Raw genomic sequence first — 18,033 nt, 5'->3', positions numbered from 1 at the left:
CATTTTATGTTAACAATTGACTTGCAAACTTTATATATATAAATATAAATATACATAAATGTATAAAATATATATTTCATAGTATATATCTACATATACACAAATATATAGGTACGTGTGTGTGTGTGTGTATGTATGTATGTCTATGTTTTTCAGAGTGCTTGCCAAAAAAGTAAGAATGCTTTAAATATGCCATTCAACAAATTAATGAATAACTAATGGATTAAAACACACCACGAGGGAAATACCTGGACCTCATCTAGTTTGGACCCCTAAACTAATGATAACTTTTACTAACTTAGTCTCTGACCAAACATCAGTGTGCACCTCTGGCAGTCTACAAAGGATTCATGGACTAAAGACTAATGAATAAAGGTGAAATCTTACATTAAATTTTCTAAGGCAACCCCTACAGCTATTTTACCTCTCAGTTAATACAAGAATACCGGCCCCATCGGTTGCCAACTTTTCAGCGGTTTGCTCTTCTTATGGATCACCTGCTTGTATTGTGAAATCTCACATTTTGTGTTTCATAGGCTGTATATTTTATTTGACCACCATTTAAAAAGAAATCTTTTCATTTCCACAATCACGGTCATGTTTCAATAAGCAGCAGGCTACAGTCTCACAATCTGCATCCAGGAAATATCTTTTAGTATTAACTTCCTTCCAATTAAAACATTGCTCTGATGAGCTGCCCAGTGGAACAAAGTTGCATTCCCTAACAGTCTTTAGCCCCACCCAGCTGATCTCTTGCATACAGAAATGTGAGAACTTCTAGTACCAACTTACTAAAAGCATCTGTCGCAGCCTTGCCTATGTCTTCACTTAGCCCATTTCACTTTTCATTGCAGCCTCTCTGAGATGGGATGAGTGCTGCTGTGGTTTAAAGGCAAAATATATCTTCAAGAAAAACGACTCTAAAATTCATCCATCCTATTGAAGTTAATTGTCTAGGAAAGGCATTAACACAGAAAACTTCTTAGAGTCAGCTCTGCGTGTTTTATTTCCTTTGGATTTCCAAGTGAAAATAGTTACAGGAAAGCCTATTGTTATGACTGATTAGAATACTGTGATTTTATCCTATCCCTTAATTTTAAAGAATTCAATAGTGTGAACTTTGCTTTACATAATTATTTGGGAATTTTGCAATGTCAGTTTTAAAATTTGAACTGGATAATTTTTCTCCTGAAGGCTTCAGATATGAGCATGCTTCCAACTCAGGTTTTGCTTTACCCTGTTTGACTGAACTCTCTGGTGATTCTAGTCAACTGGAACTTCAGCACTCCAGTTCTGTCCCGACTGGTAAGCTAACCTTCAGATTGATATGTATGAGTATCTTAACTTACGTTTGTACTTCTTTAATATCCGATGTGTAATAAATAAATGTTGATGTCATCCATTTTCTGGTGGTATAGCTGATGCCAATTTTAGTTTCTTCAGTTATTTTTTTTCCCAAAATGTATAAATAGACTTTTGAAGTAAAAAATAGAGCGCTGAAGTTTTTGTGCATAGAATTAAATGTCAGAAAACAAAGTCAGTAAACTCAGAAAAATATTAATGGTGTAATAGACTTTGTTCCTCTGAATGCTCAGGACTATCAAGGCTTAGTTTTGTTTGGCATGACTGGTGAAATCAGGAATCTTAACCATAAACTGCAAAGAAAACACTTGCCATTTTAATTCATCTCTTTTATCTCTTGTTCCTAAGCACAATTATATAAAGGGTAATATATTATTTATGTTCTCATTAAGAACAAGAGAATATTCCTTTTAGTTATTTTATGATCTCACTTAGATTCTATATGAGCTGACAGTGTTAATAGAATTAAATGTGAAGAATAATTTTAAACCTTTGAGTGTTACTTACTTAGACTCAGTTTTTGTTCTTGCTCTGCAGGTCTGAGGGAAAAATAGTATATACTAATAGTTTGCATTCACCAAAAAATTCTGAGGGTTTGGTTTATAATGAACAGCTCTTATATGTCAATAGTGAATTAATTGTGCTTTGTAGAAAATTTGCATGATAGATATTTTAAATGTTGTACTAAAGTAAAACTGCTATAATTTATCTTTCCTCATAAAAGAAGGCGTTGTAATGGGAATGTAAAAGTTAAGCAAAGCTATTAAAACTCTGGATATTGTTGGACACTGATCTCTGTCACATGAAAAATCTTGTGGAAATAATAAATTCCATTATACAACAAGAGGATTCTTCTAAGAATTTTGGCAAACTTCCTTATTATATAACCCCCAGTCAATCTCTGATTTATTGCTCATAGATTATCATGTATTATATGAGTTGTTTTACAGTATAAGAGTTCTATAAACAAGAGATAAGACATTCTTTTATAAATTTTCTTTCAATTATAAGAAAAAATCTCCATGCTGTTATTTTGTCTTCTAAAATTGAGACTTCCTAGATATTGAACCTACAATTTCACAGAAGTGGGAAATTAATTTTTTACAGATATACATAACTTTTTACAGTAGACTTGGTTAGAAAAATAGTTTAATAAAAAAAGAATCGATAGTTTAAATATTCATGCCTTTTCACCATTTTTTTGTCTTCTAGTCATTTCTGTCAGAGTTAGCACATCCATTCCGTTAGATTCAACTATTGTCTTTATGCAGTTGGCCGACACATCCATAGTACAGGTATAATGTCGTTTCCAGAGATGCATACTATAAACAGCCTAGAAGCCACTTCCACCGTGTTATTCTGGCTATGCCTCAAACTCAGCACATCTCAGTTGAAATCCCTCAAAATGCTTCCTCTTTTTGCTTCCATAATTTTTTTTCTGACTCTTAAGTTATCTCAATATTCCTTAACATGTATTGCACCGGCTCACCGCAACCTCTGCCTCCCGGGTTCAAGTGATTCTCCTGCCTCAGCCTCCAGAGTAGCTGGGATTACAGGCATGCACAGCCACGCCCAGTTAATTTTTGTATTTTTACTAGAGATGGGGTTTCTCTGTGTTGGGCAGGCTGGTCTCAAACTCCTGACCTCAGGTGATCCACCCGCTTCGGCCTCCCAAAGTGCTGGGATTACAGGCGTGAGCCACCGCACCCAGCCCAATTTTGCCTATCTTTAGATGATCAATAAACTATCTATATTGTGCATGTTTGTATCTTACTTCCACATTCTCATGTTTCAGCTTTAATTTGGATTGCCCTTTCTTTTTCCTACTCTATAATTTGAGATCTCAAAAGCTAAATATACTTGTTTATGGTCTCTGAAAATTCTATTCAGAAAGTTCTTGCTTCAGTATGAGCAGAAAATATAAGCTATAATGACAATCTGATATTTGATATTCTCATTTTTTATAATTTGTAAATAAATGAAAAAGTCTATGTCATTTATTTTTGTACTTTTCTGAGGTACATATAATATTTGAATACTGGTTGGGACAGAAGTAGAAGTTGCCTACCTAGGAATGCAATCTCTCAGGTAATTCACGATTCCCATCTAAATTAAAATTTGTGTTGTGTAAACTTTGCAGCAGAGAAGTAATTACCTGGACTCTAGAGTCATACTAGTATTCACAGTTTGCTCTGCTACTAATTGCATGACTTCAGAAAGTTAAATGAATCACTCTATGTTTCTGATTCCTTATATATATTAAGGGTGTAAAAATCCCTACTCATGGAGTATTTAAGAACATTAAATGATATAATGTCAAAAACCATTTAGCACAATGTCTGCAACTAATAGCTAGCATATGCTAACTATCATTCAAAATACACTCTGGAGGTGAGATTACTTCTTATAATGGTTTTCCAGAAGGTGATGATTCAGCATGAGCTGGGGCTCACAATTTATATGAGGCAAATTGCAAAATCCTATGTATTACAAGCTGAGCTTCTCAAACTGATACACAGTTATCCCCAGGAATGTTGGACAGTGTGTATTATATATATATTTATATTTAATATATATATATAAAAATATATATATATATATGTATGTTTCACTTCCTTGGTAGGAAGTGAAACAAATGTCATGATTCTTTTTCTAATTTTTTAAATTTTTCATCTTTGCAGGTACATAGTGTGGGGTGTGTGTGTGTGTATTATTTATTAATTTATTATTTATTATTTGAAATGGAGTTTTGCTTTTGTTGCCCAGGCTAGAGTGCAGTGGCATGATCTCAGCTCACTGCAATCTCCACCTCCCGGGTCCAAGCAATTCTCTTGCCTCAGCCTCCTGAGTAGCTGGGATTACAGGCATGGGCTACCATGCTGGGCTAATTTTGTATTTTTAGTAGAAATGAGGTTTCTCCATGTTCATCAGGCTCATGCCACCACACATGGCTAATTTTTTGTATTTTTAGTAGAGACAGGATTTTGCCATGTTGATCAAGCTAGTCTCAAACTCCTGACCTCAGGTGATCCACTCAACTTTGCCTCCCAAAGTGCTGGGATTACAGGTGTGAGCCACCGTGTCCCGCCACATATATATATTTGTGGGGGTACATGACAGATTTAGATACAGGCATACAATGCATAACAATCACATCATAGTAAAGACAGTATCTCTCCCCTCAAGCATTTATTCTTTCTTTGTGTTACAAACATTTCCATTACATTCTGATAAAATGTCAGACTGCAAAGAAGGACTCCTTTTGACCTATAGATGTCTCTGGGCATTCCTGTTATTCTACCAATAGAAGTGTTTCTAAAAGAATGTATGTGAGGCACTGGAAAAAACAGAAAGGTGTTGGCTGCAGGAAGACCTTGGTTTCTGTTGGCTGCTTGGGTGTTGACGCCTGATGATGACAGTGGCATCTCCATAGTCTTAATGAGGTCAGTAATTTGTCTTGAATTCAGTGTGTCTGTGTTAGCTTTAAGTATTAGCAACATGTAACAGTGTTCTGAAGATATCAGAAGTCCTTGTAAAGTGGTTGGAAATTTTACTTTACTCCAGTGGAAATTGGAAAAGGAAAATGAGGTTATGTATGTACCAGAAATTAAATTTCTCTATTTTGTTCCCACTCTGGACAAAAAGAAGCCAGAAAAAAAAGACTTCCTGCTTTTATCATAAAGTGTTAATGTAGCCTTTAGAAATGAGATGCCTTCTTTGAATTATGAGTAATGCATTAAAGAGGAAACAGAGAGAGGAACAATCATGCATTATCTAGACCAAAGTGACTAAGTTGTAGATGGGCAGAGCTAGATTTATAAGCTTCTTTTATAGGGAACAAGTGAGGCCAAAAGAGTATGAGTGGCTTGTTTCAGGTCACTCAGATAATTAGATATAAAGGTCAGCCTATAATTCTCTGTATCCTGAATTGTTATACCCTTATATGTCTTCCTTACTCCCAAGGGTCATCATTACATAAGATATGACTTGGACTTTGACATGGAACAACTATGAATGTAGCACAGACACAGGAGACTTTAGAGCTTGTGCAAGTTATTTAAAACTTCTCTGTCTATTCTCAGTGAGACACCTACTTTGTAGAGTTGACTGTAGGATTAAAAAATGTGTGAAAAATGCCTTGTGCAGGGAAGGGGCCTAGAATATACATTTAATGGGTGAGATTATGCCCCCATTTCTTTTTTTCCATTGTTCTGCCGATTTATCTTTCTCTCTTGTGACTTCTCAACCTCCAAATTCCTGGGCCATTCATATCAATTGCTATAAGGACAAGAGATATATATATTGAATCTGAAAACCAAAAAAAGCCCAACAAATACTCATATTACCCTGAGTTTCCAAGTTCCTGCAACTACATGACTTTCAGACCAAACAAATGCTCTTGAGAGTGAATTGCATAAATTGCAAAAAAATGCAAAGATCTGGGAATCAGTCTAACCATCTTTAGTAATATAAGAATCCCCATCTCATCATTTCTTTGTTTATTTTCCTCTAACATTAAATAAATTATATTTTTCTTCTATTTGTTCTGAAGATGTTTTCTTCAGAATTCTTATCTGATTCCATAGTGGATGAGCACAACTCAGCATTTTATAGTTCTTCTTTTCCACTGAATAATTGACTCTAGCTAGTGAAATTTCATAATTCATGCTCCATTTTCAAGGCCAACATGAAGACATGTCTCAAAGCAAAAGCATTTACAGAAGTATTAATTCTACAGTAGAGCCAAGGAGTGGGTTTTGGAAATCATGGCTTCCACAAACAAATACTACATATCTTACAATTTCTCATGAACACAAGGATGACCACAGAGAGCTTGGACTTTCTTTTTTATCTTATTTTGCTTTGAAAATCAAATAAAATGTTTCTTAAAAATTTCCTCATATCCTTTTATAGGTATTCTTCATAAGATTCATTAAAACAAAGTAGAGCTTTATTAACTTCATAAAATACATACACAGTCACAGAGATTTGAATTGAAATAGGCAATTTTATCACCAAAAAAGGTGAGCAGAATAAGAATTAGTGAAAGTTCCAGTGTATAAAATGTTCACTATTTGTCAGTCAACAGTATAATATAGGACCTACCAAAATGTAAGACATTGTACAAGCATAAAAATTCATTAAGAGAAGAATAAACCATGGCCCCTGCTTTTAGTTAATATTAGAGAAGACATTCACTCATCACATTAGTACTTACAGAGTAGCCATATATGTTATGTGCTTTGACACACACACATACACACACGCATAACAGTGTATATGTGTAAGCAAACTGCCTAAACTGGTAACAACACTATTATTCCTGGAATCACTGGCATACCCTGGCTCCTCCTCATCCATGGGTGTCCAGCAATAATTAAGAGTCATTCTTTCAGCCTTATCTTCATACTCTCATCTCACCCTGTAGAAGTCAGTATCAGGATCTTATGTGGTAGATGGTTACAAAGAAGGAGAAGGCAACAGAGAACAACAACAACAAAAAAGATCCTGCATGAGGAAGGTTCACAATACAGACAACACTGTCTGTATTGAATGAAATTAAACTGTATGGGTAGTTTAATATAGTTTTTTTGTTTGTTTGTCTGTTTTTGTTTTAGATGGAGTCTCGCTCTGTCACCCAGGCTGGAGTGCAGTGGCGCAATCTTGGCTCACTGCAACTTCCACCTCCCAGGTTCAAGCGATTCTCCTGCCTTGGCTTCCTGAGTAGCTGGGACTACAGGTGCCTGCCACCACGCCTGGCTGGTTTTTTTCTTTTATATTTTTAATAGAGACGGGGTTTCACCGTTTTAGCCAGGATGATCTCAATCTCCTGACCTTGTGATCCTCCCGCCTCAGCCTCCCAAAGTGCTGGGATTAAAGGTGTGAGCCACCGCACCCTGCCTAATATAGTTTAATTTCAGACTTTCATCTCCTAAAACATAAGCTTTAGAAGTCTCTTCCAGGGTTTACTCCATGGTCCTAAGTCTTATTACCTCTTTATGCTTGTCAACCTTCCCCTACTGCTTCTTTCTAATGAACGCTATCCTGAGCTCTGCCTTGGCCACTATTTTAATCCTCATCCACATTAGGCTTCTTTTCCCTAATGAATATAACATTTTTCTTAGGCTTCTTTTCCCTAATGAATATAACATTTTTCTTTTGCATCCTCTGCCCCCATGACATCTCACTCAAGCCCACCTGTGGAGCCCCTGTGCACTCTCTCTGACTCCAGTCTCTTCCTCAGGTTTTGGGAGCCATCAAAAATGGTGGTGAAGGAGGACCTCCTCCCATCACCCAGTTCCAGCAAGGCAAGTGGTGGGTGGAAGCAGTATTCCCTCTCCACCATTAGACGCACATGTTAGGGAGGACTAGGGGATTTAGGATGGTTCTGGAAGTCAAATTAAAATGTTTATGTTGTACCTGAGTCACACAATGGATTAATTAAATTAATTTCCTGGAATTTGTATTAAATTGATATTCAGGAAATGAATTAAATTCATATCCTGGAAACTGTCACTCTGTATTATCATGTTTCTAAATAGAAATTTTTTCCATCTTCCATGCCACAGACTTTTGAATTTACCTCTTGTAGCACCCATGAGCTGTTTGTAACTTGGGAATGATCATTTAAGGGAGAAATGAGGTAACTATTCATTATAGTGTATGTTGAAGGAAAAATAAATGATAAAGTAGAAGTGTTCTGGTCTTTTGGTAGAAGAGATAAATATGGTCCAAAGAAGATAGAAAAGGAAAGAAATTATAAAGAAACACAGACTTTTAAAAAGAAAGGAGGAGGGCATTTCTGGAGAATGAAATGACAAGAACAAAGAGCATATTATCACAAAGCATTCATTCCTGTGTCTGTCAGTTTATTTTTTGCCATCCCTGCATACATGCCTTTCTTTCCAGTATGAATATTCTAATGTTCTCTTGGAAAGTTATCCCTTTTCCAAGGGATATCCTGTGGCTATGGAAGTTGTTGACATAGTTTGTGCCCCATATTTAAGCTCTGTCTGAAGCCATTCTGCCTTCCAATGCAGACTTCCAACTTACTGGCTTATGGTTGAGCCAATAAGTTCTTTATTGTTTATGCCTAATTTGAGTTGACACTTCTGTCACTTGCAACAGTAAGAGTTCTCAGTGATAGATGTGATAATGAATTTCTAGTTTTTGTGGATGGCAACGAGATCTACCTGGCTCATACAAAAGAGGCATGTTCTAAAGTAGTGGGAGGTTAAGTCAAATGTGGATAGAAAAGCAAACCTCAAATACTAATTAATAGCATTGGCCAGTAGCCTTGATAGTTATCTTACTATTTGTGGGAGATCAATTTTAGGTTTCCTCTTTTCTTTTTTTCCTGTTCAAGTAACATTAATCTGGTAACATTAATCTGCGCCCGCAGCCAAGCAATCATTTATGGAAATGATTTATGGAAATCTAACAAACTGTGGCCTTGACCTCTGCTCTCAAGGTTCCTGACTCCATATCCTTTTTCAGCTAAAATAGATGGAAACTGAGCCTCATATAGAAATTTAATGGGTCCCTAAGGCAACATTTTACTTTTCTCTTCCTCCCACTAAAGAGAAAATTTTATTTAATTTGTAGGGGGAGGAGGAGCTGCTTAATCTTAGGCTGTTTACAGAAACTCCTCCAGGGGTCTCAGAGTGGCCAAGCCTGTCTGATTCAGTTCTATTTCAGGGCAGAATTCATGTGGGTCTTTTATGTTCCTGTTTGTGATTTCATGCAGGGATGGGACACACGCATAAATTTATACTCGTATAACCACTGAGACATGTCATATTTAACCATCTGGTTAGGAACTGGGCCAAAGATTCTTTCACACTCTGAGAAACTGGCTATGGAAGTTGTTGATATTAATGACTATCCTCTTCTTCTGTATTTTCAGGTTACTTAAGGGGAAAATGCCCATGGATTTTTATCTTCCTTAGTATGAGGAAACTTATTTTCTTCAGCAGATGGTTTTAGGAAAAAATACATAAGGCCTACCTTGGCAGTTGCAGTATATAACTACATCAGTGCTCATCGTCTTCTTTATGGAAACAGGGGCCATGTTTTTTGTTTTGTTTTGTTTTGTTTTGTTTTGTTCTAAGAAACCTTCTTTGTCTCTTTCTCAATTGTAATGTTAGTAGATAAAACCACAGTGTCTGGGAGTTAGCCTGACTAATTTATGACCATACAGTATGTGATTGATTTAGAAGGGAGCCTAAGTTTATCCAATCAGAGTGAACTTTAAGGCTTTAGTTGGTAATTCTGGACTTACTTTCTGGGCTTGGAAAGACTATGAGGCTTCAAACTGAAACTTGACGCTGTCATAAGGAGAGAGCCTGGTATTGTTGAGGATGACCTGGGGAGCCTGAAAATGAAGAAAACCCAAAGGAAACAGACCCAAGAGATTGCTTTTACCGTAATGTTGGAGCATAAATCTGGCTTTGCCTGAAGCTAACCTGAACTAGGAGCTCATTAAAATTTAGTTCATTTTATTTGCTTAAACCAATTTATACAAAGACATGTAGCTATTTGTAGTTTGATAATAAAAGAAATATTTTCTCCTTTTGCCTCTTCTCTTAGAACACTTTCCTTTTCTTCAAAATTTATCTCAAATATTGTCTCATCTGTGAGGATTTCTTTGGCACAAGTGTATAGTCGGTCACTCTATCATAATCTTTATCATATGCTATATTTGCTTATCTGTATCTTGTGTTATAAATTACTATAATTCTTTGTAATATATTTATTTAGCACCTCTTCTGTGCCACATTGGGTTAAGCTTTAGAGATTTGATGCTGAACAAGGTCAACATGGTTTATGCCCTGTGTGTACTATTTAACTGATAGGTTATTGATAATTAGAGATATGATGTATTTTAGCAAAAGGAAGACACAGACAACCAGGGAAGCCATGCAAGCAGATATTAAACAAAAGATTACATGTATGATATATCTTGGGGATAGCAAAAGAAAGTTACACAATACTAAATGTGATCATTCCTAGAGAGAATTGGCCTCTTGGTAATAGTGTTTCATTTGCTTTGTTTTAATCACTGGGAGCTAAAAATTTGTTTTAATCACTGAGAGCTATTCTGTTGTATATAACATAAATTTTTAAAAACTTATTGAATTTGTACATGATTCAAAACATATTTACCTCTGAACCTTCCTCGACTAACACCCCCCCACAAAAATCTTTCCTGCTCTAAATTCTGTCTAATTTTTATTGAATATCCACATTGCTTTTATTTATTTACATTTTGAGAGTTGATGCTTGGCATTAATAAGCCTTATATCTAAGATCTTCAAAGGTGTCCAAAATCACAAATGCAGAAATTTTACCAAAGCTGGCACATTCTCCCTGAATCACAATTTCACTAAAAGTCACAAATATAAGTACCATGTGCCCACAGCACAAGCTTGCCATCTTTTCAGTATTCTCCAGCATTTTATCTTCTATGCTGTAGAAGTACAACATTGACTAGAGCACTCAGTGAAAAAGAGAAAATACCTTTTCTTATTTTCATACACCCCATATTATGAGTTTTGTTCAAATGGTAGGTCAATATTGAGTTTAACAATTCACTCTTGAGAATATCTAAAATTTTGTGTTCAAGATAAGAACCAAGAATTCATTTTATCATATCTATTGACTTTGTCTTTTCTTCTTCTAACCCAGTTTCTTCAGGTGTATTTTATTCTGCCTTATGCCAGGGATATTTTTTCCAAATGAAAGTTTGCATATGTGACTTTACAAGAGTTACCATTCACTCAAATTACAAATAGAGAAAAGATGAGAAGAGACAAATATATGAAGAGCTGGCTCTGACTTTGATCAAAAGCTAAGTGACTCATGCTACTTAACTTTGTGACTTCATAAAATAAAAAGTGAATCATAAGTGGATTTTCAATATGTTCACAAATATAGAAACCCTGAATACTAAGTTCATGAATGTCATGATAGTGGTGTAGTAATATGTTTCGTTCAATATATTATAAGTTTTTTTTTTGTTTTTTTTTGTTTGTTTGTTTGTTTGTTTTTACATTCAAGCTATGTGAATAAAGCATTGACTCTTTCTGGATCTCAGTTTTTCATCTGTAGAAGAGGTGTAAGATTTTTCTAATTTTATTACTATCCCTGAGAGCCTGCCAGTTCTGAACATATAGCTATCAAATGAAAGCTTTATTGCCAGTAAAAACCTATTGAAGTTGTAATAATTTTAGGCAGAATATTTACATTTACACTTATGATATCTGTTACTTATTTATTCATTTGTGGAAAGGTCAGTTTAAATTTGAGATACAGCTTGTGTTGGAAAAAAAAATGAAGCAAACTGATCCCCTGGAGATTGAGTTCAAGATATGAATTAGTTAGGTTTAGGGTAGGACTGTCATAAACTGAAATTTCTTACAAATATTTTATACAAAATTTCTAACTGACCTCACATAATCTTTTAAGTTATATTATTTCCAGAATGTCATTCATTAAATATATGTGTGTGTGTGTGTGTGTGTGTGTGTGTGTGTGTGTGTGTGTATCTTAAGAATCCTACAGGATGGATCTTCTTCAACGAAACTAATTAGGCACAGTCTAGTGGGAAGACAGCCACTTAAATCTTTTCTTTTTTTAAGGCAACATTATTTGTGCTATAGTAAATGTTTGAATGATGTGTTGTGGAAACACAGGGGAGGGAATTAAATTCTGCAAGATGGGTAGGAAAGAAGGTGTAGAGAAAGTATACAGTGGAGGGGACATTTGAACAGAAACCTTATGAATGAAATTTCTGTATAAAGTTAAAATATAAAGGGGAAAATGAAGTCCAGGTAAAGAGAATGTCATGGTCAACCACATAAAGGCATGAGAAAGCAACACACAGCTGACAAAAAAAAAAAAAAAAAATCAGTGTTTAATGCAACCCAGAAACCATCAGAAATAGTCAATCATTCCTCTGGATGTCTAGAATTTTAAAAATGTATTTAGGAGAATAGTTTATTTATGATTCTCTTAGGCTAACTCCCTTCAACACACTCTACATTCTTCAAAGCAGGGATCATTTCTGATTTACCAAGCATAACATCTGGCCATAGTAGCCATTCAACAGACAGTCGTTAAATCAATACTAATGGAGCTGGACTTTGGGTTGTGTGAGACAGAGATGGAAAATAAGGTTACGTTGAGCCAATCTGTAATAGGATTTAAACATAAGACAAACAGTTTAGCCTTTATTCCTCTAGTGAAGACATGCCACCAAGGGTGTTTAATAGGATAGTGACATGGTTCAAGCTGTGCTATTGATAGTTTTGAAGGAAGAAATCTGCCTTCTCTGCTCTTGAAATATAACACAGGCCAATCTGGCTTATTTTGCCAATCACATTCAAGTTTATAAAAGTCATGTTGAAGATTAGAAAGTCCAGAAATAATATGATTTTAAAACTTTAAACTTTCATGCAATTCAAAATTTAGGAGAGGCAAAATTGTACCTCTACCTTTTTAGAGCTTTTTCCAAATTAGGTCCAATAATTAAATTAAATTAACATAACCTAGAGCAACAGGAGGAAGGTATAAAATTCATTTAATACAAGTTTTACATGGCACAGGAGCCTTTATAAAGAAATAAAGACCCAAATATGCAGTTGGAGTTGAAAACCTATATACTGAATTACACAAGGATCAATAAATTATGAAAATATGACAAGGCAAAGAGGCTTGGGCTATAGTCATTGATTGGGTGGAGAGGTGGCTAGAAGGATAGGTGTTCATCTAACAATGGTTGTTTGTACAGATTTCTTTTGGCCTCAACTTCCTGTCTTTGATGACACTTCTAGTATAGGAAGCACAACATTCACATGTGAGTTTTATCTCCTGATTTTAGGAAACTGAAGGTCAGAGTGATAATCTTGCATCTAATGTTTGTCATGTGCCTTTAACTAAAAATAGTTTATATGCCAGGGTGGTATATTTTGGAGTGGCACAATCTTAACTCCTACAAAAGTTTCTCTCGTCTTCTCTTCTTGGGACTGGAAACAGCAAAACAACAGCAATGGACAAGAGGGGAGGGGTGTAATGTGACCTGTTTATTCACCATTTCTTCACTTGCTTTTCCACTCTTTCTCTCGCAGTTTTTACAACATGTGAGTTCTTCCAGAGCTGGTGGAGGATGAGAGGAGGAACATAAAGATGTCATATGACTAGTACTATTTTAATCTGACCTTTGAGTGCCCTGTCCAAATGCCAGCTTTCTTTTTCTAATGGAATTTTTTTAGTGTTTTCTGGAGACTTTCTCTGATCAGAACCTCCACACCCCCTCTGGAGAGCTTGGGGCGTTCCTACACCACATTCCCTGGGAGACTGCTTACACTCAGAACTTGGAACTCACACACACCCCTTATTGCAGAGTTTTATTTACCTTGGCAGGCACTCTTCTTAAGTAGGCCCCTTTCAATATGTCTGGAGTTCATTTACCTTTCTAAGTACCCACTTATCCCCCAGGAAAACACAGTAATAATACCTACAACACATTCTAGAAGGGCAAGCAGCTAAGTAGCTACTCTTCAGTTCTCTCCTTGCTTTCTCATGAGGACACCTCCAACAACTCTGTCCTTATAAACTTTCAAGGAAAAGGTAGATGTGGATATCTATGCTATTGGAACTCCAGGAAATACAGATCAATTTTCCCTGAGGATAATTTTTTCACTTATCACCCTGGTTCTTTGGAAGCCCTAAGAACCTTTCATTTTTGTAGTTCACATGCGTATGGGTGAGAATCCCATCCTCCTCCTTGCAGTCACACTCACTCTCTGGAGTCGTTTTCTTGAAGCTGCTCTTATTTAGTTTGAGATAGGGGACATGTACACTGAGAGAGCTGTATGGCATATACAGCAGCCCACACTTTTCTTCCTTATAGCAGTTCTTATTCTTCCCTTTTACCTCCCATATTATCTGATAGTTGCAATGAAGCTGCGAGATGTGCTAAGGGAATCAGATGTGTGCTCCATGTTCTATAAACGTGCCTAGCATCTTTCTTTAGAATGTGGGAATAATTTGTACCTTGTGTTAATCTCTTCTCATGCTGCTATGGAGAAATACCCAAGACTGGGTAATTTATAAAGGAAAGAAGTTTAATTGACTCACAGTTTTGCATGGCTGGAAAGGCCTCAGGAAACACAATCAGCGCAAAAGAGGAACCAAATAAGTCTTTCCTCACAAGGTGGTAGAAGAAAGAAGTGTCAAGCAAAGGGAGAAGCCCCTTATAATACAATCATATCTCATGAGAACTCACTCACTGTCACAAGAACATCACAGGAAAAACCACCCCCATGATTTAATTATCTCCACCTGGTCCTGCCCTTGACAAGTGGGAATTATTACAATTCAAGGTGAGGTTTTGGTGGGAACTCAGAACTGAACCACACTGTTTGCAACTTTGAGCATCTTTCTAAACTGGAGAACAGGGAAAATTCTCATTTGCATCCTGTTAGATATTGTACAGCTTATTTAATACTCACATTGGTCCTAAGAGTTAGGTATCATTATTCTCATTTTACAGATACGGAAATTGATGCGGAGCACATAATCTATCCTAGTTGCAGAATTCAACTATAAACCTGAGTGAGTCTGATTATAAAGCCCAACACAATTCTACTCAGTTCTGAAATGTCTGAACAAGAAGCCTACTGATAGACTAGATAATAATTTGGGACTAAAAGGTCATTGTCTGAACAATGGATATTTTGATGTATGGTCAGCTGTGGCCAGAGCAGTCACTGTATTCTAGCAGTCACCTTATTCCAGAAGATTCCTCTGAAAACCTGGGGAACTTAGGACCTTCATTATCAAGCTGTTTTGAATATACCTGGCTTTTAAGCATAAGACCCAATTATCCTCATAAACAATATACTGTATAGTCATATTTCCAAGTAAAATGGCAGTTGAATGAAAGCTACTAATCCACTCCCAAGAAGCCATTGTCTAAGGTCCAAGATAAAGCTTAAGTTTCATGAGTGTCCTCTAATGGTCTTTTTATCCCTGCACATGTTAAAAGAAAATACAAAAGCCTTTTAAGAAACACTGAGATATATATATACATGCAAAGGGTAGAGATAGCAAGAAACATTGGCAGCCAACAACAGTGTATTGTTGTAGTCTCTCAATTATAATGCAAATTTTGTGCTTTAAGTTTTTATTGAATATATCATAGAAGCTTATACATATGCTATTTCTGGTTGCAGTAAAGAAATTATCAAACATGATTTTATTGCAGATTTTGGAATTTGGTTTAATTAGTGATTTGGAACTATTTAAATACAGGTTTATATGGATGCAATACTTGTTCAATTTCTAAATTACTCATTTGAGCATTAAGTTTACATCATTTAAATTTTACATATGTGTGTAGCATCCAGTTTATATTCAAAATTTTACCTTGCCCTGATCTCCAAACATGAGTCAACCCATCCATCTTCAAATGCAAACATTATATTATTTGAAGTACTACATGGTTAGAATTATTCTTCTCAAAAAATCAGAAATCTGCCATGTGTTAATAAAATTGCTATGTGTTTCTGAGTAAACTCTTATTTTCTTTATGTTTTCATAACTACTATTAAAATAGCATTTATATTATTTCCTTCCTGGACAATGTCAAAAAATTAGCTTATATTTTAATATAAAGTAATATCTTCAAGGAAAAGACAAGGTGGTGTAGGGAGGACATCAGTATAATTACTTCAGAAATGAAAATTATTTTAAGTCTCTGGTACAAAGCTATTTCAGAAACTGCAGAGAAAAACGTGTACAAGGACAAATTAATCAGAGTATTCTCAATCAAAATGGTGTAACTCAAAGTTAATAAGTTATTTATTCTCATTTAGGGAATATTACTGAAGTTTTGGCATGCATTAAGTGCACTGAAACATTAAGCTAGTCATTGAGCAGATGAATGAACATTCCGGCAAGGAGCATTTTGACATGACACTACATTTTTGCTTCACTAATTTGAAAACTGTGCTGTTTCAGTTAATTATAGGTAATTTCTAAAATAAGTCAAGTTAATAGGAAGTGTAGAACCCAGGGAAATCACCTAACAGGGATTAAGGGTTTTTAATAAGTGAAGATTAATTTAAAAGTATAAAAGGCAAATATTACGTGATATCATTTGTATGAGGGATCTAAAACAGTCAGAGTAGAGTGGTGGTTTCCAACATCTTGGGGTCATAGGAAATGAGAAGGGATTAGTCACAGGATACAAAGTTTCAGTTGTGCCAGATGAGTAAGTCCTAAAGATCTACTATACAGCACCGTGTCACTAGCTAATAATACTATATTGCCTACTTAAAAATTTGCTAATAGGATATATCTTATGTTAAGTGTTCTGGTAACAAATAGTGATAAATAAAGAAGGCAAGAGAAAAAGTTAAAAAAATAAATAAGTAAAAGTACAAATGGCTTACAAAAAAATCAGTTTCTTAAATGCATAGTTAATATTCTAGGCATTTGGGTGTTTGCTTTTTAGAAGTCTGAAAGCAAAACTCAGCCATAACTCTTTTCTGCACTTACGGTCCAATTGCTTCATTACATGTTAAGATATGGGTTTGCATTCACATATTTCTACCAAGCATCTTGCATGAACAAATACCTTCAACTTCTTCACCCTCTCAAACAATCTCCACCTTTAATAATGAGAGTAATAATTACTCATTAAGTACTTATTCAGTACTAGGCACTGTTCTTACATGCTGTCATAATTTATTTAATCTTCATAACAACCCATTGAGAAAGGTACTCTAATTTAAAAAAGAAACTGAGGCACAGAGATGTTAACAAGATCACACAATTTGTAAATGGTAGATCAAAGTGGGATTTTTAAAAATGGATAATGCTCTTAAGACCTAACTAGATTACAATAAGGTCATAAAATGTAGGACCCATAAAACTGACAATAGTACATTTTCTTTTTAATACATTTTGTAATAGGACAGCATTGAAACCTCTGTGAATGAATGACACTGAAATCTTTTAAAATAGTATGTAAGATTGAAGACATATTTTCAGTAGTGCTATTTAACAAAATAGAAGGATTTATATAATAAATATTGTGTTAATTACTTCAGGCTGCTATAAGAAAATACCATAAACTCTGTGGCTTATAACAGAAATTCTCCCAGTTATGGAGGGTGGGAAGTTCAAGATCATGGTACCAAGAGATTCAGTGTCTAGTGAGGGTCCACTTTCTTAATCATAAGTAACCTTTCTTGCTGTGTTCCTCATGTGATGGAAGAAGTGAGGAGTCTTTCCTGAATCTCATCTATAAAAGCAATTAGCCTATTCGTGAGGTCTCTGTCCCCATGACCTAATCACATGCCAAAGCCCACACATCCAGACACTATCACCTTGGGGGTTAGGATTTCAACATAAGAATTGGGGGTGGGCTGGGCGCTCACGCCTGTAATCCCAGCACTTTGGGAGGTCACGAGGTCAGGAGATCAAGACCATCCTGGCTAACACGGTGAAACCCCATCTCTATTAAAAACTACAAAAAATTACCCAGGCATGGTGGTGGGCGCCTGTAGTCCCAGCTACTCAGGAGGCTAAGGCAGGAGAATGGTATGAACCCAGGAGACTGAGCTTGCAGTGAGCTGAGATAGCACCACTGCACTCCAGCCT

General features: G+C 35.7%; 1 protein-coding gene across 1 annotated transcript in view; it reads left to right on the top strand.

Annotated features, from left to right (window-relative positions):
- The first annotated feature begins 786 nt into the window (after nt 1-786).
- The window catches only part of LOC105463297 (anoctamin 3), a 485,486-nt gene continuing 468,239 nt past the window's right edge, over nt 787-18,033 (top strand). The window contains exon 1 of the mRNA XM_071074951.1: nt 787-1,305. Within this exon, the coding sequence (XP_070931052.1) occupies nt 1,152-1,305 (154 nt within the window). The 5' untranslated portion in view covers nt 787-1,151. The remainder of the gene's footprint in view (nt 1,306-18,033) is intronic.

The sequence above is a fragment of the Macaca nemestrina genome, chromosome 12, assembly GCF_043159975.1.
Source record: "Macaca nemestrina isolate mMacNem1 chromosome 12, mMacNem.hap1, whole genome shotgun sequence".
NCBI classification, from domain to species: domain Eukaryota; kingdom Metazoa; phylum Chordata; class Mammalia; order Primates; family Cercopithecidae; genus Macaca; species Macaca nemestrina.
This window is presented reverse-complemented; position numbering and strand designations above follow the sequence as displayed.